General features: G+C 44.0%; 1 protein-coding gene across 4 annotated transcripts in view; it reads right to left on the bottom strand.

The window, feature by feature from the left end:
- Positions 1-15,264, bottom strand: part of SLC24A2 (solute carrier family 24 member 2) — a 240,965-nt gene that overhangs the window by 22,587 nt on the left and 203,114 nt on the right. For 2 of the 4 annotated variants that reach the window (XM_022573801.2, XM_089913183.1), the window contains one exon: positions 4,722-4,862. In XM_022573801.2, coding sequence (XP_022429509.1) covers positions 4,722-4,862 — 141 coding nt within the window. The remainder of the gene's footprint in view (positions 1-4,721; positions 4,863-15,264) is intronic. The other 2 variants (XM_089913181.1, XM_089913182.1) reach the window with 1 other exon arrangement.

Here is a 15,264-nt window from a genome sequence, read left to right as displayed (position 1 = left end):
GTAATTATTGTCAAGGTTTGGGATGCTCATCTCCATGGGTAATTCAAAAACTACTCCGGAGGCAGAGCTGCCAGGCTCTGAGGAGTAGCAAGTGTCTATTAATTGATAGTTTTCTCTTCTGTCTCTCCTCTCCCTAGGTAATTTTTCAAGAGGCCCTTGTGGCAGGACATGAGGACAATGGCAGACTGCAAAAATGACCGCATCACTTTGCAATTCCTCCCATGAAGAGATGAGGTCTATTTCCCAAGCCTCTGAATCTAGGCTGGCCTTATGCCTTGCATTGACTAATAGAATGTGGTGGAAATGACAGTGTGCAGATTCTGAACTAGATCTTTGTGGCTTTCATTTTCACTACTCTTTCATTTTCACTACATTCACTACTCCATCATGTGAATAAGCCCAGGCTAGCCTGCTTAAGGATACAAGACCAGTGGAACAGAGACAAGGTGTTCCAGCTGACACACGCCTACACCAACCAGCCCTCAGCCGTATAAGTAGCAGAACTGTCAGGCTGAGCCCCACCTAAATCACCAACTCATAGAATTATGGGCCAAAAAAATGCTTGTTGTTTTAAGCCACTAAGTTTTGGAGTGGTTTGTTACACAGCAAGAGCTAACTGACACAAGATCAAACCTAATGAAACTCTCCTGAGCTGAGCATGAGTAAGAAGCCACTTACTGGCCTTTGTATCAATCGGCATGCTTTCGTTCAGCATTTCATGTACGCAAAGAATGACCATATAACTCAAACCAGCATGTTTTGAGAGTAAACTCGGACTATCTCAGGCAAACGGGGATATATGGTCACCTTAAATTAGCAATATTGTACTGATAGTTATCTCTTTATGCTTTCCTGAATCACAGAATGTCACCGCTGGCAGGGAATCTAGAGAGCTTCCTCCACTCCTGTATTTCACAGAGGAGGAAATATGGGGTCCAGAGTTGAGAAGTGACTTTCCCATGATTGCACAGCTCATGAATCGTGTGGGAAAAGCCACTATAGTAAATGGTAGCATGAGAACGCTCCAGAGTCAGGAGACTTGGGTTCGAGTCTAGCTGCTCTCACTAGTACAGCTGTGCAATCTTGCCCTGTAGTTCTATGTGGTCATGCTTTGTTTCCTCTACTGAGTTTAGAGCATCTTAAAAATGGGAATTGTGACTGATGTGTCTTTATATCTCTTTTAGGGCATAAGCCTGATGCCTGGCATATAATAGGTGCTCAATAAATATTTGCCGAGGAAATCTAGAAACACCCAGTGTTCTACCTAGGAGTCTCATTTCTGCTTGGAACAGCACATGGTATACTCAGAAAGAAACAGAAAAAAATCCAGTCCATCCAGGGATGGCCCTTGGGGGTGCAGTGAGGAAAAGCCCCATTGGCTACCCCAGCGCACGCTGCAGGGGCTGGCTCCCACGGGATGCTGCTCAGCGAATGACCAGTCAGCAGTACTACAGGGGGGACATCATGTTCAGCTGTATTTGCTTGCTTTGAACCCCTCAGGATAAGAGTATCAGCCTCTGTTTTGATCCAGGTAACTACAGCCATGGTGGAATCCTGTTTGCTATCTAGGAGTTACAGGTTGAGAACTCTGATCTTCCCTAACAGTTTCCTTGACCTATCAGATCAGATCACGGAGGGGACGAACACTTTGCCAGCCTTTGCTCTAAGAGTCCCATGCAACCCTGAGATTCTAGGGCCTTGAGTCATAGGCAGCTTCCTCCCATTCCTGCACATCTTCCTGATGGCTTCAGCAGTTGTGTGCTGACATCAATCACTCATTTGTTAAAAAATTTATTTTTTATTTATTTATTTTTTTGGCGGTACGCAGGCCTCTCACTGCTGTGGCCTCTCCCGTTGCAGAGCACAGGCTCTGGACGCGGAGGCTCAGCGGCCATGGCTCACGGGCCCAGCCGCTCCGCGGCATGTGGGATCTTCCCGGACCGGGGCACGAACCCGTGTCCCCTGCATCGGCAGGCGGACTCTCAACCACTGCGCCACCAGGGAAGCCCTAAAAATTTATTTTTAAAATTATTATTAAAATTTTAAAATTGAGGTATAGTTGATTTATAATATTGTGTTAGTTTCAGGTGTACAGTACAGCAATTCAGTTATATATTGGGTTAGTCAAAAAGTTCGTTCAGCTTTAAGTGAAAATAAAAGACATTTTTCATTTTCACCAAGAATTTTATTGAACAATGTATTCACTAACCGAACGAAATTTTTGGCCAAACCAATATATATTATATGTATTCTTCTTCAGATTCTCTTCCCTTATAGGTTATTACAAGATATTGAGTATAGTTCCCTGTGCTCTACAGCAGGTCCTTGTTAGTTATCTATTTGATAACATCAGTCAGTCTTATCAGTGAACCAGGCCCCTCTACTCTGGGCCATATCACTCTAGGCCTGCTGTGGGGATTTAGAAAACCCTGTCTGTCTCCCTCATTTTCCTCCCTGAGCTAAGCAAAAGCATTGGACTAAACAGCAGAGCAATGGCGACACAGAGAGAGAGACAGAGAGAATGAGTGAGTGAGTGCATGTGAGCACGCACATCTCAGAAATGTCAATGTGATGGGAGCCAGGAAGAAACTGAACGCATTCCAGCTATTTGGCTGCAGGTTTCCAGGAAGCCAGGCCTTTGCATACAGCAGATGCTCTGTAACAGCATCTTGAACAAAGAAACCTAGATAGCACCTTAAGTGAGCCACACCTGCTACATTCACCCTTTCCTAGGAATCGTCTAATGTCAGGAGTCCTTAAATGAGGGGTCATTCCTGGCCTGTACTTGACAAGACAAGGCTCTCTATCAGGTTGGATTATTTCTAGGTCAGGGTAACGAGACAGGATTTTTCTCCAGTCTTTTTCAAGGGAGGAAGGTGTGATCATCACAGGGCTCTCGAAGAGGGATGCTACATTATGCTGGATGTTACCACAGTATTCTATTCCAAATGCTTTTAGAAATAATGTTTTCAGATTTCTACCTTCTGGCGTCAAGAAATATGAGGAAGAGGGGCTTCCCTGGTGGCGCAGTGGTTGAGAGTCCGCCTGCCGATGCAAGGGACACGGGTTCGTGCCCCGGTCCGGGAAGATCCCACATGCCGCAGAGTGGCTGGGCCCGTGAGCCATGGCCACTGAGCCTCCGCGTCCGGAGCCTGTGCTCCACAATGGGAGAGGCCACAGCAGTGAGAGGCCCGCGTACCACCAAAAAAAAAAAAAAAAAAAGAATGAGGAAGAGCCCAAGCTGTGTGGTCACACGGGCCTGGGTCTGAATCTCAGCTCTATGACCTAGGAAGTGACCAGGCTTGAGCTAGTTAACTCTTTTTGCCTAAGTTTCTTTCTACTTATGCCAATTATATGTGTGTATATATATATATATATATATATATATATATATATATATATAGTGCAGGCATATATATATATATATATATATATATATACACACATATGCCCATACTAGATGTTTTCTGAGATTTACAATAGAATTTATGGAGTATACCAAGGATAGAGCATGATACATAGTAGGTACACACTTTTGTTGAATGAGTACGTGTGTGTATAGGGCCATAATAAAAAGTAGAGCTGTTTCTCCTTATCTCTCATTAGTTCTTTCACCCTTTGGGACAGTGGCCCAGGAACCCAGTTTGACACTACTGGGAAAGGATGTTCTTTTGATTTGATCTACATTCAGACTGTACTTTGCTGATTATAAGATGGTATTGTGTTCACAGCACCCAGTACATAATAGCGGCAGATAATAATATTGATTATGGTAAGGATAATAATACTGGTGGGAGCAGATCAGACATACAGGCATTTACACCAGACGAATGCATTTCTGGAAATTATTTTTTGAATCGAATGAATCATTCGTGTACACAAATATTCAACAAAATGTGAGTCACCCTTCTGCCTCAGACCTTCAGTTCCCCTTTGCAGAGACAATCACTGTAGTGGTTTTAAACCACGGTCACAAGTTCTCTGAAACTGCTGCCATCAAGGGTGTCATATGCTACAGGACACCGATATATTCTAGGGAGACTTCTTATCTCCTCCCCTTTAATCAAGACAGACTTATGACTGCTTTGAGTAGTAGGGTTCAGTGGAGGTGACTCTGTGACTGCTGAGACTAGGCCATCAGAGACAATGTAGCTTCTCCTTGTGTTGCTAGAACACTCACTCTTGGAGTCCTGATCTCTTATGTAAGACATCTGACTATCCTGATGCCTCCATACTGTGAGAAAACCCTAGTCACGTAGAGAGGCCACGTTAGGCTCTCCAGTAGACAATCCCAGCTGAGCCCAGAATTTGAATCATCTCTGCCCAGGTGCCAGAAACATGAGCCAGGACATCTCCAGATGATTCCAGCCCCCAGCCACTTGAGTCTTCCCAGCTGAGGCCCCAAACACTGTGGAGCAGAGACCAGCCATCCCCAACGTGTCCATTTGAATTACTGATCCACAGGATCCACGAGCAGAATAAAATGGTTGTCATTTCATACCACTAAGTTTTGGGGTCGTTCATTACGTAGTTTCAACAGCCAGAACCATCACTATTATCGTGTATTTGTCCAGAGAAATTTCAGGCACAGATATAGGAATATACATGTGTATGCGTCACCCCCTTTTCCTTTTAAGACAAGTAGAAGCAGGCTATGCATACTGCTATATGCTGCACTTTTTACAAGAAATTCATTTCAAAAAAAAAAATGCTTTACTCACAGGTTTGCGAACATCAGGTAAGGTAATCCAGAGAGGAAACACTATGGGGAAAACAACCAGGAACGTGACTTGCTTGTGGGTATCGGAAGGCCAGGCCAGGCTGAGAGGCTGGTCCTCCTCGTCTTCACCTGTCTCTGTGGTCTGTTGTAGAAAGAGAGAGAGAGAGAACATGAACAAAAAAGACAATAACATCTGCAGGCCACAAAGCAAGGAGAGAAGTTCCGGATCTCATTAGGAGTTTTCTTGGGTCATCTCAGCTGCTTCATCCATGTAATTTTTAGGTTTGTAAGAGAACCCCACCTTGTCATAGTCTGAATCCCAGGAACAAACAATACATTGCTCAGCCATGAGAATTTAAGAACTTTCTTTCCTTTCTCTGAACACTCTCCAGCTTCTCACTTTCCTGAATTGATCCTTCAACTGGAGTGGACTCTGATCCATGAACTTAGGAGAAACCATACCTGCAGAGCAAAAGACCCCAATGCCAACTTTCTTCTCTCTTCTTGAGGAGAAAGCCACAGGATTCAGAATCCTTGGGAATACATTTTTTTAAATTAAAATAATTAAAAATCATTTTTTTAGAACACTGATTTGGTGTGGGCAAATGAAAGTAACCACAGAAATCAGTCAGTAACAATACTCAACTCCCTTCAGTGACCCTGGAATAGTTAAGTTCATGGATTATTGTGTGGTTGTGAGTTTCTAACCTGCTTAATCACCTCGTTAAATTCTAAACCATTTTATTTCCGGCCAAAGGCTTATTATGCAAACATATATATGCATTCACAGAGAAACAGAGTATGGAAGTAGAGGATGCTAAACCTGTGGGGGTCGAGCACACAGGGCTGCAGAGCCAGGGGGTAAACTTCAGAGTTTCTGACCTGGCAGCAAGCGGCCAGCGTATTATTCGCTGCCTGCTGAGGTCAGCAGCTTCTGAGGTCCCAGAGCTAGAAGGGACAGAAGGTGGATCAGGGCCTGGCAGGATGACCATTAGCCTGTCAGATGGGCCCTCCAAGCCTCCGAAACAGCACTGCAGACAGCATCAATCACTCCCTTCTCTGCTTGTTTAAAAATGAAAGTGCAGCAGCAGGACCAAGCGTCAGGTCTAAAAATATCAATAGGAACATTTCCATGGATGCTTCCTTTTGAGACCATATAAATAACCCACACAGGCTTCATACAGCTCCTGCCCTCCCCCCTGCCCCCCACCCATGGCTCTTGCTTCCAGCATGCTGTGCTATTTCAAGCAGCACTGAATCCCCCCAGCACTTCTCTCCCTAGGGAGGTGGTAAGTGGGCCAGGCTTGGGCAAGTTGTCTTAGAGGAAAAGGATAAGACTAGAGGCAGGGCTGGGTGTGAGGCCCGACTTGCTGCATTTTTTTTTTTTTTTTTTTTTCGGTACGCAGGCCTCTCACTGTTGTGGCCTCTCCCATTGCGGAGCACAGGCTCAGTGGCCATGGGCCAGCCGCTCCGTGGCATGTGGGATCTTCCCGGACCGGGGCATGAACCCGTGTCCCTTGCATCGGCAGGCAGACTCTCAACCATTGCGCCACCAGGAAAGCCCATGTTATGTTTATTATTTATAATTTACACCCTAGTACTGCCAAAAGGATTTGTAGTGGTTTACACAATCACCCCCACTTTCTCTCCAGAAGTTAAAATTTTAAAAAAATTATTTAAAAAAGCTAATCTTAAGCCATGCTGAAAAAGGTTCTTTCTCTTTCATGTATGTCCTTGGCAGTGGGTGAACGAATTTTAAACACCAAATATGAGGGAAATAAAGAGGATTAGGGAATAAGGCAGAATTAGGAAGTCAGCGCGGTTTATTCGGGTTGTCTGGATCCTTATTAAATATACTTCTTATGCTCCCCATCTCTTTGCTATGCAATATGTTGGAAAAGAAGGAAGATCTAAAATCAGTAATCTACATTTCCACCTTAGGAAACTAGAAAAAGAAGAGCAAATTAAATCCAAAGTAAGCAGAAGAAAAGAAATAATAAACATTAGGGCAGAAATCAATAAAGTTCAACTAATCTATTACAAAGGAGGCAAGGATATACAATGGAGAAAAGATAGTCTCTTCAATACGGGGTGCTGGGAAAACTGGTCAGCTACATGTCAAAGAATGAAATTAGAACACTACCTAACACCATATGCAAAAATAAACTCAGAATGGATTAAAGACCTAAATGTAAGACCGGACACTATAAAACTCTTAGAGAAAACAAAGGAAGAACACTCTTTGACATAAATCACAGCAAGATCTTTTTTGACCCACCTCCTAGAGTAATGGAAATAAAAACAAAAATAAACAAATGGAACATAATGAAACTTACAATCATTTGCACAGCAAAGGAAACTATAAACAATACGAAAAGACAAACCTAGAATGGGAGAAAATATTTGCAAATGAATCAATGGACAAAAGATTAATCTCCAAAATATATAAACAGCTCACGCAGCTCAATATTAAAAAAACAAACCACCCAATCAAAAAATGGGCAGGAGACCTAAACAGACATTTCTCCAAAGAAGACACACAGATGGCCAAGAAGCACATGAAAAGCTGCTCAACATCACTAATTATTAGAGAAACGCAAATCAAAACTACAGTGAGATACCACCTCACACCAGTCAGAATGGGCATCATCAGAAAATCTACAAACAACAAATGCTGGAGAGGGTGTGGAGAAAAGGGAACCCTCTTGCACTGTCGGTGGGAATGTAAATTGATACAGCCACTATGGAGAACAGTATGCAGGTTCCTTAAAAAACTAAAAACAGAATTACCATATGATCCAGCAATCCCACTACTGGGCATATACCCTGAGAAAACCATAATTCAAAAAGACACATGCACCCCAATGTTCACTGCAGCACTATTTACAGTAGCCAGGACATGGAAGCAACCTAAATGTCCATCAACAGACGAATGGATAAAGACGATGTGGTACATATATACAATGGAATATTACTCAGCCATAAAAGGGAACGAAATGGGGTCATTTGTAGAGATGTGGATGGACCTAGAGACTGTCATACAGAATGAAGCAAGTCAGAAAGAGAAAAACAAATATCGTATATTAACGCATATATGTGGAATCTAGAAAAATGGTACAGATGAACCGGTTTTCAAGGCAAAAATAGAGACACAGATGTAGAGAACAAATGTATGCACACCAAGGGAGGAAAGCGGGGGTGGGGTGGTGGTGGGATGAATTGGGAGATTGGGATTGACATGTATACACTACTATGTATAAAATAGATAACTAATAAGAACCTGCTGTATAAAAAAAAATGTTTGTGAGGAAAAAAAAAATAAATCAGTGAAAGTGAAAACAGGAAGTCAACAAAACCAAAAGCTGTTTCCTTTGCTATGTAGTTCATGCGGGTTCATCCACTGCTTCCTTTACTTATCCCAAGGGCTCACATCCCTGACAGAAGCTTGGGCGTGCTGCCCCTGGTTCCTCTTCTGAGCCAACTCATTGTCCTCCCAGAAGATGTAGCGGATGTAGAGAGTATCACTCCCTGCTGGGCTCACCAGCGTCCCAAGCTGTCAGTTGACTACATGAATAATCTCTGTGTAATCAGACCAGTGAAGATTAGGAGACGGGTGCATTTTAGCTGTTCCCTCCCAGATACGATCTTTCTTGTTTAATCCAAATGAATGACTTTCCCCTCCCCACCTGGTAGATGCCTCAGGAATAGGGAGGACCATGGGAGAGTTGAGAATTTGCAGTATGCCTAATAAGTACCCTGTCTCATGCAAGGTAGGTGGTTTTATTCAGAAAGAGGATGCCAGCACTTCCTTGAAGACCCATCAAGCTGATCTGATGAGTTCATCAAGGCTCCTCCACCTTCCAGAGTTGACACTCCCCCCAGTCAGGTCCCCTACTGCCATCTGCAATCGAGCAACTTCTCTCTAAACTCTAAGCTAAACTTTTTTCAGAGAAAAAAGCAACTCTTTATGACTCATATCATTTTAATGACACCAACAGATGGTGACATTTCATCAATAACCCTTCTGCTTATAACCTACGGATTAGCTCCTTTCTCAATCTGCCAAAGTCACCAGGCAGGCAGTGCCCCTAGAATATAGCAGAAAATAATTGTCTGTTTAGAGGCATAAGCTCTAAACATACTACTGGTCCAACGCAAACAATTAGCTATATTGTACGGCTTCCAAAAGCTGCATTTGAGGTTGCTGTTGCTAGGGCAGAAACGGACGAGGAGAAGAGATTGGGTCTCAGGCTGTACACACAGTGCTCTCCGTGGGGACTTCACGGCCTCTTGGGGACAAATCTTGCTATAGAGAAGTACAGGAGCCCAGAACCCTTCGGAGGATTCTAGAGGTGCCTGGGGAGCAAGGTTGTCAGCATATTTTAGGGGAAATTCTCTTTGTCTTTTTGCCGAGTGCAATCTCACTCTGGTTCAGCGGGCAACAGCTTGCAAGCTGGTTAGAGGAAAAAAATTCTGTTCCAAGTCTGGGGGCTCGATTTGCCTTTGCCCAAGCTGGGGCTGCTGGCATGCTCATTTGTCTCGGCCCCGGGAGAGGCTGGGCACTGATTTTCCAGCTTTTCCTGGAGTTGCGGCATCCTGGCTTTGACCTTGCAACAATCCAACCTTACCTCCTAAAGCTTCTGCAGCATGTCTATAGAAAAAAAACAAGGCAAAACAATCCTGAAAAAATTCAAATGTCTTGTGATAGCTTAAGGTAGTTTGAGATCTACTGGGGTCTCCACACAATCCCTAGAATTTTGTAAAACCAGGGCACCAATGACTGCTTTAGGGCCTTGTAATCTCTGACATGGAAAATCTGAGCCTAAGACATATGACTGTAAGTTTCCACATTCTGGTTGTCTGATCTTGAAGGAGTCAGTGCAGCATGGTGGGAAGAGCAGGTGGTGGAGAATCAGGAACCCTGGCTGCCCTTCTCTGCTCGAGCTGGGATTCCTTGGGTGGTGACCGTGACCACCTGCAAGTATTCACTGAGTTCTTTTTAGGTAGAAAGCATTGCACTAAGTTCTGGGACTCTTGATTTGAAGGAGACTTGGATTTCAAAGGAGAGACAGAACAAATGGCTCCAAAGAATTTATTCTTTATCTAGTTACGGGGATGCTGGCAACAGCTTCTGTGTGTTCTCTAGTATCTATTCTGCCTGTTATGGATTGAATTGTGTCTCCCCAAACTCATATTTTGAAGACCCAACCCCCAGGACCTTAGCTGTGACTGGAGATAGGGCCCTTAAAGAGGTGATTAAGTTAAAATGAGGACATTAGGGCGGGTCTTAACCCAATACGGCTGGTGTCCTCATAAGAATAGGATATTAGGACTCATGGAGAGACACCAGAGATGTGCATGCATGGAGGAAAGGCCGTGGGAGGACACAGCAAGAAGGCAGCCATCTGCAAGGAGAGGGGCCTCAGAGGAAATAAATTTCGGTGGTTTAAGCCACCCGGCCTGTGGCATTTTGTTATAGCAGCCCTAGCAACCTAATATACTGCCCTTGTGCTTTGGTGACAGAAGGCCTACTTTTACCTGGGTCTGGAATAAAGACTATTTCTAGCCTTCCTTGTAACAAGGTGTGGTCATGGGATGAAGTTCTGGCCAATGAGATGGAATGGGAAGTATTTTCTGCAACTTCTGGGATGTATCTTTAAAGGGTGGAGGTGTATCCTTCCTCACTCCTTCCTCCTTCTGGCTGCCAGGAATGGGGACATTTTGGCCAGAGCTTGAACAGCTATCTTAGACCATGAGGTGGAGAAATAGTATAAAAGGATCTGACCTCTGACACCCATCAAGAGCCATTCTAGCTCCGGGCTGCCTAAAAAGACTTGGGAGAGACATAAAATTCTATCTTAATTAAGCTGTTGTTATTTTGGGGTTTTGGTTGCTCACAGTAGAACCTTATCCTGGCTGATCCAGTGTCCTCTTTAGGAGGAATCAAGGGAGAAAAATCTTTCACATCTCAGCACTGGGAAAAGTCAGGCTTCCTCCGAGAAACTGAGAAATCCGTGCACCAGGGAAATGATACTCTTTATTTTTTGGCACTAGGGAGTTCAGAGCCAAATCTGTAACCCTGTCCAGCAATCACAGCACTGGAACCTGCACTCACCTTACTCTACTCTTACTCTCTTCCTTTCCTTTCCATCCTTTGCTGAATTTTCTCAAACTAGTCATTTTATCTTTTTACATCAGATGTATTTTTGCAAGCAGCCTCGAATCTTTGTGAAGGTGGGGCAGAACTAAAAATAAAACTCTGCAGTGATCCAACAGAATTTTGGGGATAACTTTATGAGAGAGTGAGAGAGAGAGAGAGAGAGAGAGAGAGTGAGAGAGAGAGAGAGAGAGAGAGAGAGAGAGAGAGAGAGAGAGGTAAGATGTTACTGTACGTGACAACATATGACAAATGGACAACTACCTTCTTGGACTCATTATCAATACTGAAGGTTGGAATCTGGAGGTCTGGCTATCAGAACACCTACAGATAGAACAGTTCCAGGGGGCAGTTAGCACCTATTGGGAGGTCTCTGGAGCAATCAACTCATTTTTATTTTCCTTTATCTAGTGAGTGGGAGGAGTGGCAGCAGCCTGTCCATTTGTGGCCTAGCATTATGAGAATTGGTTCAGCTTCTTTGCACGTGCATCTGTTTTTTTTTTTTTTTTTTTTTTGCGGTACGCGGGCCTCTCACTGTTGTGGCCTCTCCTGTTGCGGAGCACAGGTCCAGATGCGCAGGCTCAGCGACCATGGCTCACGGACCCAGCCGCTCCGCGGCATGTGGGATCTTCCCGGACCAGGGCACAAACCCGTGTCCCCTGCATCGGCAGGCGGACCCTCAACCACTGCGCCACCAGGGAAGCCCTGCACGTGCATCTTATACTATTTCCACTTGTGCCTCGTCTGGATGGTTTGCCCCAGAATAAGTGTCAGGTTTCCATTGGAGGGGCTTGAGTTGGATTTATTAGTCCAGAAGTTGCCTCTCCAGCCAGAAAAATATTTCTTGGAGGCAACTCAATTTCTTATTCTTGTCTGTGAAGGGCACTGTGCAAGATTCCTGTGTGAAGGTGAGCCCACTTTAATGCAATCTCTGCTGTCAGAGAATTAAAATGAACACCCAGGAGGCATCTGAAAATAGGCCATCCTTGAGTTCAGTTTTATTGATTGGTAATAACATCTCATCTCCAGTTCACAAGGAGCAAAGCTCAGAGGATCGCTTGCACCTGCCTAGCTCTCAACTCGGTGGGGTTTGATTCTTCTTTAACCCCCTCAAAAGGACCACTCAGTTCAGCACTCAGGAATGCCACCTCTTCCCACTGGAGAGTCCCTTCAGTGTGGCATGATGCTGGATAAAATGCAATGCCAGTACTTAGGTATCTCTGTAAAAATATAATTTATTTATGCTAAAATATTGGGCCAGGGTCAAACTGGGGGAAGGTGAAGATTTCAAGTGATTTGGACTTCTACTTAAAAAGAATGGTTCCTAGTATATTTGTTGCTGTTGCTGTTTCTACAATTTATATCTGTAGAAAAAAAGAATCACTTTTACCTCCACATTGTTCAGTCACACAGATGCCCACACGAATGAGCAAATGGGGCAAAGCTCATGGAGTGCGGTGCGTGCTACGAATCCCCAAGAAGACCCCGAAGCGCTGGGAGTGGGAAGAGACATCCATAAAAACATTCACCGAGCCTGAGATATGAGGCTGGGTGGGTGCATCAAGAATATTGAAACTGTCACCCTCAACAAAAGCCACTAATAAAACACGTGAAAGGGCTTCCCTGGTGGCGCAGTGGTTGAGAGTCTGCCTGCCGATGCAGGGGACACGGGTCCGTGTCCCGGTCCGGGAAGATCCCACATGCCGCGGAGCGGCTGGGCCCGTGAGCCGTGGCCGCTGGGCCTGCGCATCCGGAGCCTGTGCTCCACGATGGGAGAGGCCACAACAGTGAGAGGCCCGCGTACCACAAAAAAACCCAACCAAACAAAAAAACCACGTGAAATATGTAGGCTATGTGGGAGGTGTTCATCTGTAAACTGGGGATAGTAACTCTCAGGCAGTCTCAGGATGCACAGTACCTGGGAGAGACCAGGGGATCAGCACATGTTAATCCTCTTCCCTTCTGCCATTAATCTCATCTCTGCCACTAACTAGCTATGTGACCTCAGGCAAATCAACGGAAATGCTGGAATAGCAGAAGAACACATACGTATCACCTGTAAGGCATCTGGACCTGGTGCACCTCACCTCCTTTTAGGCCCCCAAAGTCCTTACAAACCTTGTCATTGTGAAGCAGAGCTTCTTTGTCCCCTGCAATGTTTTAATGTGGGACCACCTTCCTGTCCAAGAACTTGTCATTCATTTTATCATTTGGACACTGAATGATCTTGAAAGACAAGCTGCAATCATATAGACCTCTGCAATCATCTAGTGTAGGAACTTCAGGGCCCCAGAATTTCAGAGCTGGAGGGGCCCTGGGTCATTGAGCGCACCCCCCCTCCCAATTGAGGACCCTAAGATGAAGGGATATGCTGAAGGAAGGTCACAGTGCCAGGCTCATTTCACTCCCAACCCAAGGCTCTTCCAAAATACCACATGGCCTCCCCTCCTCACTCCTAAAAAGTAGGTATGAATGTGCTTTATGTCCAATTACACTAGGTTTTCCAGCTTTTTGTAATAAATCAAATCTACTAAAACAAAAATGTTAGCTATGGCAAACACTAAGAACGTAATTGACATAATTTTGGTTGATTTTCTTGAGTCTAGAACTAATTTCTGGTGGTTTGGATGCCCCACGTTTTTGCAAAAGCTGATCAGAAACATCTGATTCTTGGATGCACTCTTCCTTTTCTTGAGTCTGCTATGGATGGAGTATCTGCGTCTCTCCAAAATTCGTATGATGAAATCCTAACCCACAAGGTGATGGTATTAAGAGGTGGGGTCTTTGGGAGGTGATGAGGTCAGGGTGGCAGAGTCCTCATGATTGGGATTAGTGTCCTTATATATAACTGGGAAGCTAGCTTGCCCCTTCTGCCATATGAGGACACAGTGACTAAAGGTCCGTCTATGAACCAGGAAAAAGGCTGTCACCAGACAATTGATCTTGGACTTCCGAGCCTCCAAAATTATGAGAAATAAGTTTCTGTTAATAGGCCACGTAGTCTATGGTATTTTTGTTATACCATCCAGGGCAGCTTTGAAGGGGAAATGAAGGACAGATCTGGGCGTGGGTGGGGAAGGAGCCATGGTGATACTCTCTTCCCTCCTCTGTCTCTTTGGGTGATATCTCCAAGGAGCCAGGTACAAATTTAAAAATGAAATGTGGGTACTGATAAGATATCAAAGAATGTCAGGACTTCAAATACAGGTGAAAAAGAAAGACTTGCTCTTTAGCATCTCTATCCAAGAAAAAAGTGCAGAAATTTAGCCCAGGTTTGAAGTAGGAGGAGGTGACAATCAAGTACACCATAATGAGGGCTCGAATTAACCCAGAACATGACACATGGTTCCTACATACTACCAAGATGACTCTACTGGAACCAAAAGGAATCATAACACTCAGGCTTTCAGTCAAATTCTGTCTCCTCTCCCTAACACCGTACACAAAAATAAGTTCAAAATGGATTAAAGACCTAAATGTAAGGCCAGAAACTATCAAACTCTTAGAGGAAAACATAGGCAGAACACTCTATGACATACATCACAGCAAGATGCTTTCTGACCCACCTCCTAGAGAAATGGAGATAAAAACAAAAATAAACAAATGGGACCTAATGAAACTTCAAAGCTTTTGCACAGCAAAGGAAACCATAAACAAGACCAAAAGACAACCCTCAGAATGGGAGAAAATATTTTCAAATGAAGCAACTGACAAAGGATTAATCTTCAAAATTTATAAGCAGCTCAATAACAAAAAAACAAACAACCCAATCCAAAAATGGGCAGAAGACCTAAATAGACATTTCTCCAAAGAAGATATAGAGACTGCCAACAAACACATGAAAGAATGCTCAACATCATTAATCATTAGGGAAATGCAAACCAAAACTACAATGAGATATCATCTCACACCAGTCAGAATGGCCATCATTAAAAAATCTAGAAACAATAAATGCTGGAGAGGGTGTGGAGAAAAGGGAACACTCTTGCACTGCTGGTGGGAATGTGAATTGGTACAGCCATTATGGAGAACAGTATGGAGGTTCCTTAAAAAACTACAAATAGAACTACCATATGACCCAGCCATCCCACTACTGGGCATATACCCTGAGCAAACCAAAATTCAAAAAGAGTCATGTACCAAAATGTTCATTGCAGCTCTGTTTACAACAGCCCGGAGATGGAAACAACCTAAGTGCCCACCATCAGATGAATGGATAAAGAAGATGTGGCACATATATACAATGGAATATTACTCAGCCATAAAAAGAAATGAAATTGAGCTATTTGTAATGAGGTGGATAGACCTAGAGTCTGTCATACAGAGTGAAGTAAGTCAGAAAGAGAAAGACAAATACCGTATGCTAACACATATATGTGGAATTTAA

The sequence above is a fragment of the Delphinapterus leucas genome, chromosome 6 (assembly GCF_059928025.1).
Source record: "Delphinapterus leucas isolate spDelLeu-1000000601 "Yukka" chromosome 6, BTC_Dleu_Yukka2, whole genome shotgun sequence".
NCBI classification, from domain to species: Eukaryota; Metazoa; Chordata; class Mammalia; order Artiodactyla; family Monodontidae; genus Delphinapterus; species Delphinapterus leucas.
This window is presented reverse-complemented; position numbering and strand designations above follow the sequence as displayed.